Source organism: Mustela lutreola, chromosome 2 (genome assembly GCF_030435805.1).
Source record: "Mustela lutreola isolate mMusLut2 chromosome 2, mMusLut2.pri, whole genome shotgun sequence".
Taxonomy (NCBI): domain Eukaryota; kingdom Metazoa; phylum Chordata; class Mammalia; order Carnivora; family Mustelidae; genus Mustela; species Mustela lutreola.
The window spans coordinates 13,745,885-13,762,610 of record NC_081291.1 but is presented as its reverse complement, the minus strand read 5'-3'; the positions used below and the strand labels follow the sequence as shown (position 1 = coordinate 13,762,610).

At 49.8% G+C, this 16,726-nt stretch overlaps 1 protein-coding gene across 3 annotated transcripts in view; it reads right to left on the bottom strand.

Annotated features, from left to right (window-relative positions):
• The window catches only part of SLC27A1 (solute carrier family 27 member 1), a 34,866-nt gene extending 19,274 nt beyond the window's left edge, over positions 1–15,592 (bottom strand). Inside the window, exons 1-2 of one of the 3 annotated variants that reach the window (XM_059160453.1) lie at positions 15,370–15,592; positions 13,812–13,979 (exon numbers count right to left, since the gene is read on the bottom strand). In XM_059160453.1, the coding sequence (XP_059016436.1) occupies positions 13,812–13,978 (167 nt within the window). In that variant the 5' untranslated portion in view covers position 13,979; positions 15,370–15,592. Of the gene's footprint in view, positions 1–13,811; positions 13,980–14,108; positions 14,536–15,369 lie in introns of those variants that run through there. The other 2 variants (XM_059160452.1, XM_059160455.1) reach the window with 2 other exon arrangements.
• Positions 15,593–16,726: the final 1,134 nt, after the last annotated feature.

Genomic DNA, 16,726 nt, shown 5'->3' with positions numbered 1-16,726 from the left:
CCAAAAGATCCAGCCCTGCCCTCAGCCTGACTTCAGACTTCTGGCCTCTATAGCTATAGCAGAATTAAATTCGGATGTCTTAGGTCACCCGGTTTGTGTCATGGGAAGTGAGCACAGGCATACCTCAGAAATATTGTGGGTTTGGTTCCAGACCACCACAATACAGCAAACAGCCCCACAAAGCAAATCAAATGAATTTGTTTCCTACGGCATATAAAAGTTATGTTTACGCTATACTCTAATTTATTAAGTGTGCAATAGATAGCATTATGTCTAAAAGACCAATGTATGTATCTTAATCAAAAAAATACATATTTAGAGACCACTGGGTAGCTCAGTCAGCTAAGCACCTGCCTTCAGCTCACATTGTGAACCCAAGGTTCTGGGATCGAGTCCCACACTGGGCTCCCTGCTCCTCAGGGAGGCTGCTTCTCCCTCTGCGGCTCTTTCTTGTTCTCTCTCTCTCTCTCATGAATAAACAAATAAAATCTTTTATTTTTGTTTTAGAGATATTATTTATTTGACGGGGGACAGAAGAGGGACAGAGGGAGAAGGAGAAGCAGGCTCCCCGCTAAGCAGGGAGTCCGACATGGGACTCGATCCCAGGACCCCAGGACCACAACCAGAGCCCAAGGCAGATACTTAACGAACTGAGCCCCTTCAGCTCAGGTCATGATCTCAGGGTCCTGGGATCAAGCCCTGCATCAGCAGGGAGCCTGCTTCCTCCTCTCTCTCTGCCAGCCTCTCTGACTACTTATGATCTCTGCCTGTCAAATAAATAAATAAAATCTTTTTAAAAAAAATATGTTATTTAGCTCCTTTCTTCAGCTAAAACGTGCTGACCATCATCTGAGGCTTCAGTGAGTCATAGTCACTGATCACAGATCACCGTAACCAATATAATGATAATGAAACATGAGTTTGAAATATTGCAACAATTACCAAAATGTGAAAATGTGACAGAGACACAACATGAGCAAACGCTCACGTGAGAAGAAAACAGTGCCAAAAGATGCGCGCAACATAGGATTGCCACAAACCTTTAATTTATAAATAAAAATAAATAAACCAAAACCAAAACAAAGCAAAAAAACCCACAATATCTGCGAAGCACCATAAACCGAGATATGCCTATACACCATGCTTCATCTTCAATCCTTGTCTTGCTTACTGTTCTCACCCCAGCACCTAAAACAGGGGAGCCTATGTTTCCATTCCTATTGTCCAGCAACAAGTCCACTTTCGGCCTGGTTGCCCCAAACCCCCCCCTGCTGCGCCACCCTCCTCCTCCTCGGTGCATGCCAGTCTAACCATGCTGCTCTCCTGCTCAGAACCCTTCCCTGGGCACACGACGCTCCTCTGCTCAGCATTCAAAGCCCTGGAAATCGGGCTCCGCTTGGTGACCTCTTTGGCTCCTTGAACTCCCAGCGCATACACCTCCCTGCAACACATAAGCAACTTTCACACAATCTCTTCAACACAAAACACAGCAGTCCCATGTTCCCTTTCTTCTACCCAGAGAAGCTGTCACGGGCATGTAATGGCTGGAACCACAGCAGCCAATATGAGACCATGAGGGTACCCAGCTGGAGACAAGAAACCTTTACAGCAAGGATGGCAGAGCATAAAGAGAGACGGAACCTGAGTCAATGACAACATACGGCACGATGAACTGACCCGCCTGAAGCCATCTCAGGTCAGAACTCCATGTTACAATCAGCTATAAATGTTCCTAACTGCCAATGCCACTCCAAATTGGGATTCATGCTCCTTACACTCACAGGTGACTAAGGTAGGTTTGATCACTGCCTATATGGGGTTTACGAGGAGAGGGAGTTAATAACCAAGGAAACAGCAAAGAAAATCAATGGTAGTCTTTTTGTTTTTTAAATTATTTATTTATTTATTTGTTTGACAGAGAGAGATCACAAGTAGGCAGAGAGGCAGGCAGAGATCGAGGGGGAAGCAGGCTCCAAGGAACCTGGAACCATGACCTGAGCAGAAGGCAGAGGCTTAACTCACTGAGCCACCCAGGCACGCCAGCAATGGTAGTCTTAATAATAAGTTTCCTAAAAAGGAAACAAACAGACTGATGTGACCGAGCATAACCAAGGAAGACATTATCCATGGGAATGGGGGAGGCCACGTTGAGGAAGCAACATCTGCACTGCACTGTAGAGGATAGGAAGGAGGCAGCAGTCGATAAAGCTCAGGGGGAAAGCATTCCTGGCAGACAGTACCCTGAGTGCAGAGGCCTGGAGGCAGGAAGGAGATTGGCACGTTTCAAAGACAGCCAAGGTCAGTGGGATAGAGAGGAGTGATTAAAACAGAGAGTGGGGGACGCCTGGGTGGCTCAGTTGGTTGAGCAGCTGCCTTCGGCTCAGGTCATGATCCCAGCGTCCTGGGATCGAGTCCCATATCGGGCTCCTTGCTCCGCAGGGAGCCTGCTTCTTCCTCTGACTCTGCCTTCCACTCTGTCTGCCTGTGCTTGCTCTCTCGCTTGCTCTCTCTCTGACAAATAAGTAAATAAAATCTTTAAAAAAAAAAAAAAAAAAAAGACGAAAACAGAGAGTGGGAAGAGACTGCACAGGGATGGGACTCTCTCCATGGCTCTGGATTGGTCCACTAATTTGAAGATCGGTCTCGGCCTGTTAAAGCCACATGGGGGAAATGATAGCATTATTCATTTGTAGCTTTCAATAAGCAGAAGATGGAAAGAACCCAATGTCCTGCAGTAGGGGAGGGGTCCAATGAGCAGTGGTTGGTCCTGACAATGGAAGGCTGTGCAACCATTATGAGAATGGGGCCCCAACACAGGTGGATGAGGAAGGAGCCACAAGTGAGAAAAGGCATGGGTGATTTCATGCAAAGCTGGCAGATCAAATACCCAGACCCTGACTGATCACTGTGTTTCCCTGCCACCCTGCCCCCACCAAAATAGCCAGGAAAGGGATTTTTTTTTTTTTTTTTTTTTTTTTTTTTAGTGTGAACACAAAGACTAGGAAAATGGGAATGGAGACCAAATCTCCCCACTTCTGGAAGCTGGGGAGCAGGGATGACAGGTGGGGGTCCCTGGAAGTGGGAGAAAGCTGAATCCCAGGCTCCAGTGTAGAATGGGTAGAAATGTGTCTAGGAAGCAACCTTCTATATAAAATCAGGAAGTCACAGGGATGTAACATACAACACGGTGACCATAGTTCGTAATATAGATCTTCCTCCGGGCGCCTGAGTGGCTCAGTCAGTTAAGTGTCTGCCTTTGGCTCAGGTCATGATCCCAGGGTCCTGGGATCGAGCCCCATGTTAGGCTCCAGGTTCAATGCAGAGTCGGCCTCTCCCTCTGCTTGTGATCCCTGCTTGTGATCTCTCTCTCTCTCAAATAAATAAATAAAATCTTAAAAAAAAAAAAGAAAAACACAGATCTTCCTCGACTTACAGTAGTGTTACATCCCAATAAACCAATCATAAGTTGAAAATACCCTAAGTTGAAAATGCAGTTAATACATCTAACCCAACAAACATCACAGCTTAGCCTGGCCTATCTTAAATGTGCTCAAAACACTACATCTCGGGGTGCCTGGGTGGCTCAGTGGTTTGGGCTGCTGCCTTCGGCTCGGGTCATGATCTCAGGGTCCTGGGATCGAGCCCCGCATCGGGCTCCCTGCTCCGCAGGAAGCCTGCTTCCCTCTCTCTCTCTCTCTGCCTGCCTCTCTGCCTACTTGTGATCTCTGTCTGTCAAATAAATAAATAAAATCTTTAAAAAAAAAAAACAAAACAAAACACTACATCTCCCCACAGCTAGGCAAAATAATCTAACACAAAGCCAATTTAATTAAGTGTTGAGGGCACCTGGGTGGCTCAGTGGTTTAAATTAAGTGCTGAATATCTCACATAAGCTATTGAATACTGTACTAAAGTGAAAAATAGAATGCTTAGGTGGGCCGCTTACCCCCGATTGTATGGCTGACTGGGAGCTGAGGCTTACCACCCAGCATCACGAGAGAGTCTCACCGACTACCGACGGCCTGTCGGTAGTCTGGGAAAAGATCCAAAATCAAAATTCAAAGTACAGTTTCTAATGAATGCGTATCACTTTCACATCACTGTAGAGTGGACAAATTGTAAGTCAACCACTGAAAGCCAGGGACTGTCTGTACTGTAGTCCATATTGGAAAGTTGCTAAGAGGTGCACCTGGGTGGCTCAGATGGTTAAGCATCTGCCTTCAGCTTGGTCATGATCCTAGGATCCTGGGATTGAGGCCCACATAAGACTCCCTGCTCTGTGGGGAGGCTGCCTCTCTCTCTCCCTCTGCCTGCTGCTCCCCCTGCTTGTGTGTGCTCTCTCTCTGTCAAATAAACAAATAAAATCTTTTTAAAAAATGAAGTTTATAGGGGTGCCTGGATGGCTCAGTGGGTTAAGCCTCTGCCTTCAGCTCAGGTCATGATCTCAGGGTCCTGGGATGAGCCCCACATCAGGCTCTCTCCTTGGCGGGGGGCCTGCTTCCCTCTCTTTCTCTGCCTGCTTCTCTGCCTACTTGTGATCTCTGTCTGTCAAATAAATAAAATCTTAAAAAAAAAAAAGGAAGTTTATAAAAAATTAAAAATAAAATCTATTACTTTAAACAAATAATGATCACAATAAGAAATTCCAAATGTGAGGGCATAAGTCAAACATGAATAGAAAGGTTAGAAGGTATATTTGAAGAAATATCACAGAAAGTAGGATAATAAGATAGAGATGGAAAAGAAAAAAGAAAACGAAAATTAGAGAACCAGCCAAGACGGTCCAACATTACATTTATTCAATGAATAGTCATCAGGGGCGCCTGGGTGGCTCAGTGGGTAGAAACTTCTGCTTTCGGCTTGGGTCGTGGTCCCGGGGTCCTGGATGGAGCCCCACATCGGGATCTCTGCTCCGTGGAGAGCCTGCTTCCTCCCCTCTCTCCCTGCCTGCCTCTCTTGCCTACTTGTAACCTCTGTCTGTCAAATAAATAAATAAAATCTTTAAAAAAAAAGTAGTTATCAAACCAAATGCTATTCCAGATACTGAATAACAGGAGTTCCAAGAAGAGTAAAGGAAATAAACATAAGTAAATCATCAGTATCATTCAAGAAAACTTCATGGACCTGAAACCAACCAAAAGATCATACAAAGAATAGAAAGAGGGGTGCCTGGATGGCTCAGTGGGTTAAGCCTCTGCCTTCGGCTCAGGTCATGATCATTGGATCCTGGGGTCAAGCCCCACATCGGGCTCTCTGCTCAGCAGGGAGCCTGCTTCCCCCCGCCCCCCGCCTCTCTGCCTGCTTCTCTGCCTGCTTGTGATCTCTGTCTTTCAAATAAATAAATAAAATATTTTTTTTAAAAATTTTTAAAAATATTTTTAAAAATAAATAAATAAAATCTTTTTTAAAAAATCTTTTTTATAAAATCTTTTTTAAAAAGTCTTTTAGCCCACCATCTTGAAAAGATCCCACACGCTTCCAGAAAGGGAAAAAAAAAAAAAAAATCAGAAATTGGGAGGGTTTCTGACTTCTCAACAATAATGTGAAAAGAAATGTCTTCATTTTTGAAGGAAAATAATTTCCAACCTAGAAGTCTATCCCCAGACCATCAGTCAAGTGTGATGGTAGAAATTAAAATCTTTTCATATGTGAAGGGTCTCAAAAAATTAACTTCTCGGGGTGCCTGGGTGGCTCAGTGGGTTAAAGCCTCTGCCTTCTGCTCAGGTCATGATCCCAGGGTCCTGGGATTAAGCCCCACATTGGGCACTCTGCTCAGCAGGGAGCCTACTTCCCCCTCTCTCTCTCTGTCTGCCTCTCTGTCTACTTGTGATTTCTGTCAAATAAATAAATAAAATATTTTTTTAAAAAATTAACCTCTCATCCATATTTCTCCAAAAGCTAATAAGGATGTGCTGCAACAGATCAAAGGAGTAAACCAAAGAAAAAAACCACCAGGGATCCAGGAAGCAGGGTATCCAACCCAAGACTTTTCAAGATGGTGGGCTAATTCCATTTTTTTTTTTTTAAAGATTTTATTTATTTATTTGAGAGAGAGACAGGGAGAGAGAGCATGAGCGAGGAGAAGGTCAGAGGAAGAAGCAGACTCCCCATGGAGCCGGGAGCCCGATGCGGGACTCGATCCCGGGACTCTGGGATCATGACCTGAGCCGAAGACAGTCGGCCAACCAACTGAGCCACCCAGGCGTCCCAAATTCCATTTTTTTTTTTAAAGATTTTATTTATTTATTTGACAGACAAAAATCACAAAGAGGCAGAGAGGCAGGCAGAGAGAGAGGGGGAAGCAGGCTCGCCACCGAGCAGAGAGGCCGAAGCAGGGCTCGATCCCAAGATCCTGAGATCATGACCAGAGCCGAAGGCAAAGGCCTAATCCACTGAGCCACCCAGGCGCCCACTAATTCCATTTATTTATTTTTTTTTTAATTTATTTGCCAGAGAGAGAGAGAGCGCAAGCGAGTACACACAAGCAGGCAGAGAGGCAGGCAGAAGGCAGTGAGAGAAGCAGGTTCCCCACCGAGCAAGGAGCCCAATGTGGGACTTGATCCCAGGACCCCGCAATCATGACCAGAGCCGAAGGCAGCAGCTTAACCCACTGAGCCACCCAGGCGTACCCCCGCTAATTCCATTTTTTAAAAAAGATTTTATTTACTTATTTGACAGAGATCACAAGCAGGCAGATAAGTAATACCCATCCTCGGGATGGTGGCTAAGATTAAGCCTAGATGATGGCTATGCACCAGGTGCAGGAGGCAACGAGCCTAGCCTGGGCAATTTGAAGGCTAGAGAGAGACTTCTCCAAAAAAGGTGAAACTGGAAGCCCATCTTATGCTATAAAAGTCATGAGAGAAGAGAGAGACAACTGTTGTCTGGGCTTGAAGTAATGATAAATACCAATAAAACTAACAAATATAAAGGCAACCAATAACCTCAAAGAAAATACACAAAGGTTGTTAACAGAATAAAAAATGATCATAGTATACTAGACAGCTCGACTAAGTGAGAATACTATGACTGTTGAAACAATGTAGGGGTGCCTGGGTGGCTCAATCGTTAAGGGGCTGCCTTCGTCGACTCAGGTCATGATCCCAGGGTCCTGGGATCGAGCCCCGCATCGGGCTCCCTGCTCGGTGGGAAGCCTGCTTCTCCCTCTCCCACTCCCCCTGCTTGTGTTCCCTCCCTTGCTGTGTCTTTCTCTGTCAAGTAAATAAAATCTTAAAAAAAAAAAGAAAATATAAACACCAATTACTGACCTGACCAAATTATAATAATGGATAATAGTCAAGTCTCATTATTGACAGATTTCTTCATTGCAAATCTGCCTGCTCACTAAAATTTATTTGTAAGCCCAAAATCAACATTCACATTACTTTCACAGCCATTCGAGGACACACACAGAGCAGCAAGTAAGTTGCATTGCCAATGTGAACATTCCCAGGTTAGGTCAAACAAGGCAACACTCAGCCTTCTTGTTTCTGCTCATGCTGTAAACAAGCATCCTTTTGGCAGTCTATTTAGCGCCACATTTTTTGCATTTTTGTCCTTTTTGCTGGTGATTTTGCTGTTTAAAAGGGCCTCCAGGCATAATGCTAAAGTGCTCTCTAGTGTTTCTAAGGGCAAGAAGGCTGGGTTGTGCCTTACTTAGAAAGTTTTGTTCAGGTGTGAGTTATAATGCTGTTGGCCATAAGTTCACTGGTATTGAGTCAAGAAAAGACATTTCTTTTAAAAGACTATGGTGTGGGGATGGGGGTGCGGGGGCAACTGGGCGGCTCAGTCATTAAACATCCATCTTCGGCTCAGGTCATGATCCCAGGGTCCTGGGATCGAGCCCGGGCTCCCTGCTCAGTGGGGAGCCTGTTCCTCCCTCTGCCCGCTGCTCCCTCTGCTTGTGCTCTCTCTCTGTCAAATAAATCAATAAAATCTTTTTTAAAAAGTAGATAAATAAAAAGACTATGGGGGTACCTGGCTGGCTCAGGCAGTAGAAAATGTAACTCTGAATCTTGGGATCATGAGTTCAAGCCTCACACTGGGCACAGAGCTTGTTTTGGAAAAAAAAAAAAAAAAAAAAAAAGGGGGGGGTGGGGGAATGTATATAAAATGAAGTGTCTTTATTTTTTTTAAAGATTTTATATATTTGGGCGCCTGGGTGGCTCAGTGGATTAAGCCGCTGCCTTCGGCTCAGGTCATGACCTCAGGGTCCTGGGATCGAGTCCCGCATCGGGCTCTCTGCTCAGCAGGTGGGGCCTGCTTCCCTTCCCCTCTCTGCCTACTTGTGATCTCTCTCTGTCAAATAAATAAATAAAATCTTTAAAAAAAAAAAAAGATTTTATATATTTATTTGATAGACAGAAATCACAAGTAGGCAGAGAGGCAGGCAGAGAGGGGGTGGGGAAGCAGGCTCCTGGCTGAGCAGAGAGCCCAATGCGGAGGTTGATCCCAGGACCCTGAGATCATGACCTGAGCCCAAGGCAGAGGCTTAACCCACTGAGCCACCCAGGCGCTCCTCGAGGTGTCTCTAAATAGAACAAACATAAAACAAGGTTATGTATTGCTTGGTTGATAAAAATGCTGTGACCAAAGGTTTGCAGAACCCTAACCCCTGTACTTGCCCTAGGAATGATGGTTCAGTATTTGTTAATCCAATGTTTGCAGTGACTTTATAAAACAAAATTACCACAGATAATGAGAATCAACTGTAATAATATTGGGGCAATGAAGGTATGGAAGAACACGTGTCTGTTGGGGAGCAGGGCGTACATGCATGTAGAGGGACAGGAAGAGCGTGAGGACAAGGGGATAAAGGGGTGCCACATCCCTGTCTTCCACGGAGGGAGACGACTGATGAAGTGTCCAAGTGAAAAAATGCAGATATCATCCCATAACCCATTTAGAGACACGGAGTAAAAGCCCAAAGGAGTCAGACAAGACCTAAGAGTCATTCCAGGTAGGGAAGGAAAAGTGTGGGTGTGGCCAAAGGGTGGGGCTCGCAGCTGCCCCTCGAAGTAGAAGGCTCAGAGGCTTTCATCTCAAAGCTCATGTGACTTTAATAAAATTTAAAAATTACAAGTAAAAATGGAAAGCAAGCACCAGGTGAGAAACAGGGCGGAGAACATGAGGGCATTTACAAGTGCCTACAGGCACAAAGAACAGGTGGGTCTGTGCAGATTTTTCTAACAGTATCTTGGGAAAGTGGCAGAAGATGCCTCTAAGGAAGGAAACTGCAGGGCTGGGGGCAGCAGAGAGGACAACATTCACTGTAAACCTCTCTCTAAAATTTGAATTTTGTGCCACGGGTTATATATTGACTATTACACAAAACAAGTAAACACAAAATATTAAAAGACGTGTGTCGGGACGCCTGGGTGGCTAAGTCGGTTAAGTGTCTGCCTTTGGCTCAGGTCATGATCCCGGGGTCCTCATTCCCCGTACCCATGTCCTTGTTCAACACGGGGTCTTCTCCCTCTGCCTCCCACTCCCCCTGCCTGTATGCGCGCGCGCGCTCTCTCTCTCTCTCTCTCTCTCTGACAAATAAATAGATAAAAACTTTAAAAATTGAAATAAAACAACATTTTTTAAAAATTAAATAAAAATAACAAAATAAAAAAAAATAAAATAAAACAAAATTAAAAAAACAAAGTAAACAACAACAAAAATAAAACAAAAAAAAAACACAAAAATTCACCCACCTCCCTGGTCAGATCCTGATATCTCACCCATTCAACAGTGAACAGAGTAGCTAAGATGAGCAGCCTTAGCATTTATTGAGCACCTACCGTGTGCCAGGCACTGAGCTAACCTCATGGACACCCTCCAAAGTAGGGTCCTGAGATTTCCACGTGACAGGTGATGGGATGAGGTGGGTGCTCAGAGAGGTGAATTCACATGCATAAGGTCAGCCAGCAAGTCAAGACAGAATAGCCCAGAACCAGGCCCCAGCAGGGGGAGCCTGCTGCTCCTCCACAGGCTTGCCACAAAGCATTAATAAAGTATTCACCACGTACCATGAGGCAGGCCACGTGCCCATGTTGCATGCAGGTGTTCAACGCATGCTTCCTGAAGAGGCGGTACCACACAACGACTGTTTTTACAGAGGGAGGAAGTGAGCCTCAGAGGGTACAACTCCTGGGGCCAGCAAGGGGCACAGCTGAGGTCCACAGCTAAACACGCTGGCTCTGGCCACCCAGCCCCCAACCATCCAACCCACACAGCCACCAAGGCCCCACCCCCAGCACCCCCAACCAGCTGATGGCAGCCAGCACGAATGCATTTGAGTGCCTACTGGGTACCCAGCTCTCCTCTGAGAGTTTGCCATGAATAAACTTGACAGAGCACCCCAAGAACCCCAGGAGCTGGCACTACTTTTATAGCCATGGGGAAAGGACCACCAGCAAGACTGGGAACCAGAGCAGGCAGCTCCAGCCAAGGAGCACCCCCACAGCCCCCATCCATAGGTGACATTCCAGGCAACGGGCCCTGAGGCCGGAGCTAGTGATGATCAGGGTACACGAGCACTCAGGGCGAGGCCCAGCCCTTACCACCTGTCCCGTCCTGCCCTCGCCCCCATTTTCTCCGGAGCACGCCCACGTGGGCAGGCAGTGGACTCCAGTGCTCTTAGCTCTAGCCACTTGCCTGGGCTGCCCCACCTGGCAGCAGCCCAAGCCACCCCTACCCGGAGACAAAGAAGCCACTGTCCACCTCTGAGCCCTTCCTGAGAGCTCTTCTCACCCTTCTCTTCTTCCTAGTCCTTCTGCCCCCTCATGTTTTCACCCCGAGCCCCAGAGCACCAGAACAGACAGAAACCAACTCGATAAACGGGATCAGATTTCAGGCCGCAAATACGGGACATGGGATGAGGTGGGAGAAGATGCCCGGGTCTCAGTGCAGGCCCCCCACCACTCCCAGCACAGCACAGTAGCTAAGAACAGGGACCCCAGTGTCCTAAGTCCTCCTTGGCTGTGCATTCTAGGTCAATGACCTCATCTCTCTGTGCCTTGGTACACCAGCCTGTAAAGTGAGGTTAGTAGGCATTCCTTCTTTCTAGGACTATGATCCTAGTCCCTAGAGAGGGCTAAGCAAGCTGCATTAGTTAGCTATTGCTGTGTAACAAATCACCTCCACAATTACCAGCTGGAAATATTTCTTATCTCCCAGTTTCTGAGGGTCAGGAAGCCAGGAGGGGCTTAGCTGGGTGGTTCTGGCTCCAGGTGTCTTGTGAGGCTGCAATCAATGTGCTGGCTGGGGCTGGAGTCCTCTCAAGGTTTCACTGGGACAGAATCCACTTCCAAGATCACTCACAGCTTTTCCTAGAGGGAGCGATCCGAGAGAGTACTGGTGATGGAAGCCACATTCTATTACTAATCTTGGGTATAGTATCCTAGTACTTTTGCTGTATTCTATCCATGGCAAGCAAATCACTAGATCCAGCCCACACTCAAAGCATGGGGGTGGGGGGATCATATGAAAGTGAAGACCAGGTGGTTGGGTCATCTTTGAGGCAGTCTCCTACAGAAAAGTGTGTCAAGCCCAAGGTCAGGGAGTTGTAGTCGGCCCAGCTCTTACTCCATCCCTGGGGGAACACAGCCAGGCACAGATACTCAGGATCAGTGAGGCACAGCTGGGGCCTGGACAAGCCCACGGTAGCCAGGGAAGGGCTGCCAGCTGCCATATGCGACCCTATGTGGAAACCAGTTCATCCAAGGTGGCATGAAGACCCCACACAGCTTCCCTTGTGCCCCCACAGGGCCCCCAGCCTGGCTGGGAGAAAGAGACTCAACAATTAAAAGGCAAGAAATCAGACACATAAGAGAATTACAAACGATGGGGCGCCTGAGTGGCTCGGTTAGTTAAGCAGCTGCCTTCGGCTCAGGTCCTCATCTCAAAATCCTGGGATCGAGTCCCACACTGGGCTCCCTGCTTGGCGGGGAGTCTTCTCCTCCCTCTGCCTCTCCCCCTGCTCAAGCTCTCTCTCTCTCAGATAAATAAATAAAATCTTTTTTTTGGAAAGCATTTAAATACAGATAATTACAAATGACAGATGCTACTAGTGGCACCAAGTCAAGCTTTGGAGCCATGCTGCCTAGGTTCTAATCCTGTCCCCACTACTTGCCCCCTGTGTGACTCTGGGCAAGGGACCAGCCTATGCTGTGCCTCAGTTTGCTCATCAGTTAGATGGGGACAAGAGAGTACCCACATCACAGGGTTGCTGGGAGGATTTAAAGAAGTCATGTTTAGCCTTGGCATGGAGGAAGCACTCTGCAAATGTTGGCCATTCTGCCAAAAAGCCAACAAGGTGGGAGGGCATACAGGGACACAGTGTCAGGAGAGGGCTCTTGGGGTGACATTCAAGCCACGGCGTGATGAAAAGGAAGAACAGAGAAAGAGTGACCCAGGCAGAGACAGAAGCAAGGACAAAGGCCCCAGGGCTGCACATGTTGAGGGCCAGCAAGAAGGCCAGTGTAGCAACATCATAAAGCATCACCACACAAAAGGAGGCTCGGCGTGTTCCAGGCAGAGGGGGAACATCCTGAGCCTGACAGGCACGCTGATGTGAGGGTCAGGTGAATCTATGAAGATGGGAGTGGCGAGTGGGCAGATCCTGGCGTAGGTCACAGAACCTAGTGTCCAGCTGGAGGTTGAGTCTTTCTCCTGCAGAGGATGGGGGTTGTGGAGGATGTGTCAATAGAGGGCACGGTCAAATCTGGTCAGAAAGACCAAAGGCAGAGGCAGGGGCCAGGGCATGGAGAGAAAAGGACGAGTTCTAGAAGGTTCGGAACCAGTCATTTGGCGGTGGGACTCTTCCCAACTCACCCCATCCCTGCTGCTCACAGGGATGTTTCTTTATCCTTACAATGGGTTAGTTAGTTTACCCCACCTCACCTGAGAGGATCAGTCCCGCAGACCCACAGCAGGTGCTCAGGCATTCCCATGTGGTGGTTGTTATTAAGATTCTTTCCAATGGGAACCCCCAGCAACACCTATTTCACCACAGGAGGACCCCCAAAAGCTTCTTCAAGCATGCCCCTTGGAGACACCCCAGAGACCTTCTTCCAAGGAAACCCGCATAGGACACCAAAATCCCCTCGTGAGAGATCACGATCTCTAGAGATCCCCAAACAAGTCTTGGAATACGCAGCAACGTCTCCACAAACTCTGAACCCCTCAAATCCTGTACAGATCCCAAACTTTCAAAGAGCACCCCGGGACACAGAGAAACCGGTAAATGGCCCCCAGGAGACACACACCCTTCAGAAACCCTAAAAGTCTCTTACAGATGTCTCAAGAAGCCCCTTCATCCCTCACCCACCGAGAAAGCCCTAAAAAACTTCAAAGTGACTTTGCATCCCCCAAAGACCACTGGGTCGCCACCGCGGGCCCCTAGAGACCTATGAGAATCCCTGAAGAACCCCTAGAAGCCTCTCACCGTCACCAAGTCCCCACAGAGACCCCCAAATAACAAAGCCTCCCAATCAGCCCCAGCTCTCTGGAACCACCAGCTGCCCAGAGATCTCCAAGTTATCGCCCAGCCCCCTGAGGTCTCCCAAACAACCTTTAGAATCTTGAAACTTACTCTCTCCCTCCAGAGACCCTCTAGCTGTCCCCTCCAGTTCCCCTCAGAGACCCCCAATCCGTCATTCTTTCAGGTCCCGGCCCCGCCCTCATCTAAGCCTCGCCCGCCAGTCTCCAAAACCCCTCTCCCCAAGCCCTCAGAGCCCCCGACTCCGCCCCTGCAACACCCCCGCTCTGATCACCCCCCAAGACGCGCAGCTGGTCCGGGGCCAGGCCCCAACTGCACTCACAAGAGGTCCCGCCTTGCGGTCTTGCAGACGATGCGCAGGAAACGCCAGCCGCCACCGCCCACGTACACGCCGAGCGCCGCCGCTGCGCTCCAGGTCCACGGCAGCCCCAACAGCCACAGCAGCACGAGCGAGACCACGGAGGCCGAGCCTGCACCGGGAGCTTGCATCCTGGGGAGGCGGAGAGCTCTCAGGCCGCGGAAGGCTGGGGCCCCGCCCCCGGAATGAGCTCCGCCCCCAGGCCCTGGCCCCGCCTCCTCAGGGAGCCCAGGCCACCCCCTTCGAGCCCCGCCCTCATGCCTGGAATTAGCCGGGTCCCGACAGACTCCGCCCCCGGATCAGAGCTCCGCTCCTTCCCATGCTGGGCACAGGCCTCCCTCCTCTTCTTAGCCCGGCTCTAGCCTCTTTGCCAATTCTTAGCACAGGCCACGCCCTCAGACGCAGCTCTTAGACTCCGCCAGTCACTGTCAAGACCTACCCCACGTCTTGACCTAGCGGCTGGGCTCTGAACCCAAGCTCCAGGCTCACGACTTGGCCCCAAACATGGGCTCCACCTCGTCCCTACCACAGACACAGGCCCTTCCCAGGCACTTGATCAGCCTTCCTCCATTGCCGTGATCTAGCGCCGTCCTCGGTTACAGGATCCACCCCAGTTCCCACAGGTCCGGGGCTTTCCTCCAAGACCCGTTTCTATCTCTACTCCGCCATTCATTGGGCCCCGCCCCCAGATTGGCCTCTGGTCCCGCCCACAATCCACGCCCCGCCCACTCCCAATTAGGCCCCCCCCCCGGCCCGCCCCTAACCCAGGCCCAGGTTCCATCCCCGGCCACTGGCCCCGCCCTCGGGCTTTGGCCCAATCGACACCCTCTGGACCTCCCTCTGGCCCACCTAGAGCCCTAGGCCCCTCCCCATCTGCCAACCTAGGCCCGCCCCAAGGCTATCTTCCGACCTGTCCTGATACGAGCTCCGCAGCCGCTCAGCCAAAGCCCGCCTCTTTCGGGAGGCCACGACCATAGAGAGGGGCCCCAGGCCAGAGAGACGACGGCCAACGAGACCGGAGCCTAGAATGGCCCAGAAAGGGCGACCGCTGTCTTGGAGTCACCCAAACGGCTCCCCCACTCCTGCCCCCGAGCGGCGTTTAGAAAACACGTGCTCCCGCACCCTAGGGGCGTGGCTCAGTGCTGAGCACTGGATGGCAAACGGATTCCTAGCCCGGGGGACCAGAAAGTCTCGGATCACACCCAGGGCCTGTGTGTACTGGGTTCTCGCCCCGTTTATCCTGAGTCTAGGCTGCGACGCCTCTTGGGTCTTACACATTCAAGGAATCCGGAGAGTCCTAAACTCACAGTCTAGGAGCCTCGGGAGGTTCTAAATCCAAACCCCACCTCAGTCTTAATTATACATTTCAAGGACTCAACTAATCCCCAATCCATAACGCAAAATCTTGTTCCTACCCGCCACACCCGAAGTTCTAAATGCCCACCCAGAGACCCAAAAGCCCTCCTGATCAGGCACGGGCCAGCGCTGGCCTGGCTGCCCACTACCCTGGACCCTGGCTTACCTGGAGCGGTGCACAGACCCTCAGTCTTAGCCGCTTCCTCGAGGGTTCCCAGAAGCTGAGGCAGGGACGATGAGGCCAAGACAGAGGACTCCAAACCTAGCCTGAGAGTGGGGGCCCTCCGGAACCACTATTTCTGCAGACTCCTGGGCCCGGCTCTGCCTGTGCTGTGCCCATGCAGGCCACCGCCTTGGATCCCTCCCTCCAAGCTCCCCCTCCTTTGCCCCCCTGCCCACCCCACCCCAGCTTGTTTTCTGCCTTGCTTTGGCCGACCTTCTCAGCGCTCTCCTTGGGAGGCAGCCAGGGCCTGCTTCCAGCACCATTTGGAGGACAGGGCTGGGCAGGCTCCCACCCCTCCCACATGCTACCATTGGTGCCTGTAGTTGCCCAGGGTTGGTGGAATGGGGGGCAAGCGGGCAGATCTGGAGGACAGGCCGAGAGCCAGCCACTGGATGGCTATTTTCTTGGCCAGGGATCAGCAGAGTCAGCAATGCCCAGTAAACACAGCTGCGCTCTTATCCTGTCAGGTAGCCCTGTTGTGCTCACCCCATTTTACAGGTAAAGAAATCGAGGACCGGAGCTGTCACGTGAGCTGGAGCTGAAATTCTCTCATTCACAAATGTGGGCTAGAGGCTTGCTCTCCCACCTCCCTCCACTTCCCCCCACCTCCCCCCTTCTTCCTCCCTAAACTTCTCCTCCCCCTCCTCCCTCTGACCCCAATTCCTCCATTCTTCCCCACTTCCTCCCCCTCCTTCTCTTCTCCTCCCCGCCTTCAGCTTTCTTCCTCCCCTCCCCCTTTCCCCCCACTTTCCCCTTTCTTTGCTCCTCCCCCACCTACTTCCTTCCCCTTCTCTTCTGCTTCATCCCTCCTCCTCTCCACCCCTCCTCTAACCCCCACCCCTGCCCTCCTGGCTTCCCTCCTCCTCTCCAACAATTTCTTCCTCTTCTCCCTTCCTCCTCCTCCCCCCTCCCCCCTTTCTTCCCTCCTTCCTTCTCCATCCTACCAAATTTACTGAGACCTCACTAAATAGTGCCCATGAACTCTGAGAAACAAACTGAAGGTTTTGGAGGGGAAGGGGTTGGGAGGTTGGGTGAGTCTGGTGGTGGGTATTAAAGAGAGCACTTATTGCATGGAGCACTGGGTGTGGTGCATAAACAATGAATTTTGGAACACTGAAAAGAAATGTTTTAAAAATAATAAATAAATAAATAAATAAATAGTGTCCATGACCATCACTCCCCAATTCTGCCCACAGCTCTTCAAGATACTGTTATGGGTCCTCAGTCTGAAATCCCCAATTCCAAAAGGCTCTGGAAACCCAACTTTTTCTTCAGGTGGGACCAGAACTCCAGATGTAGT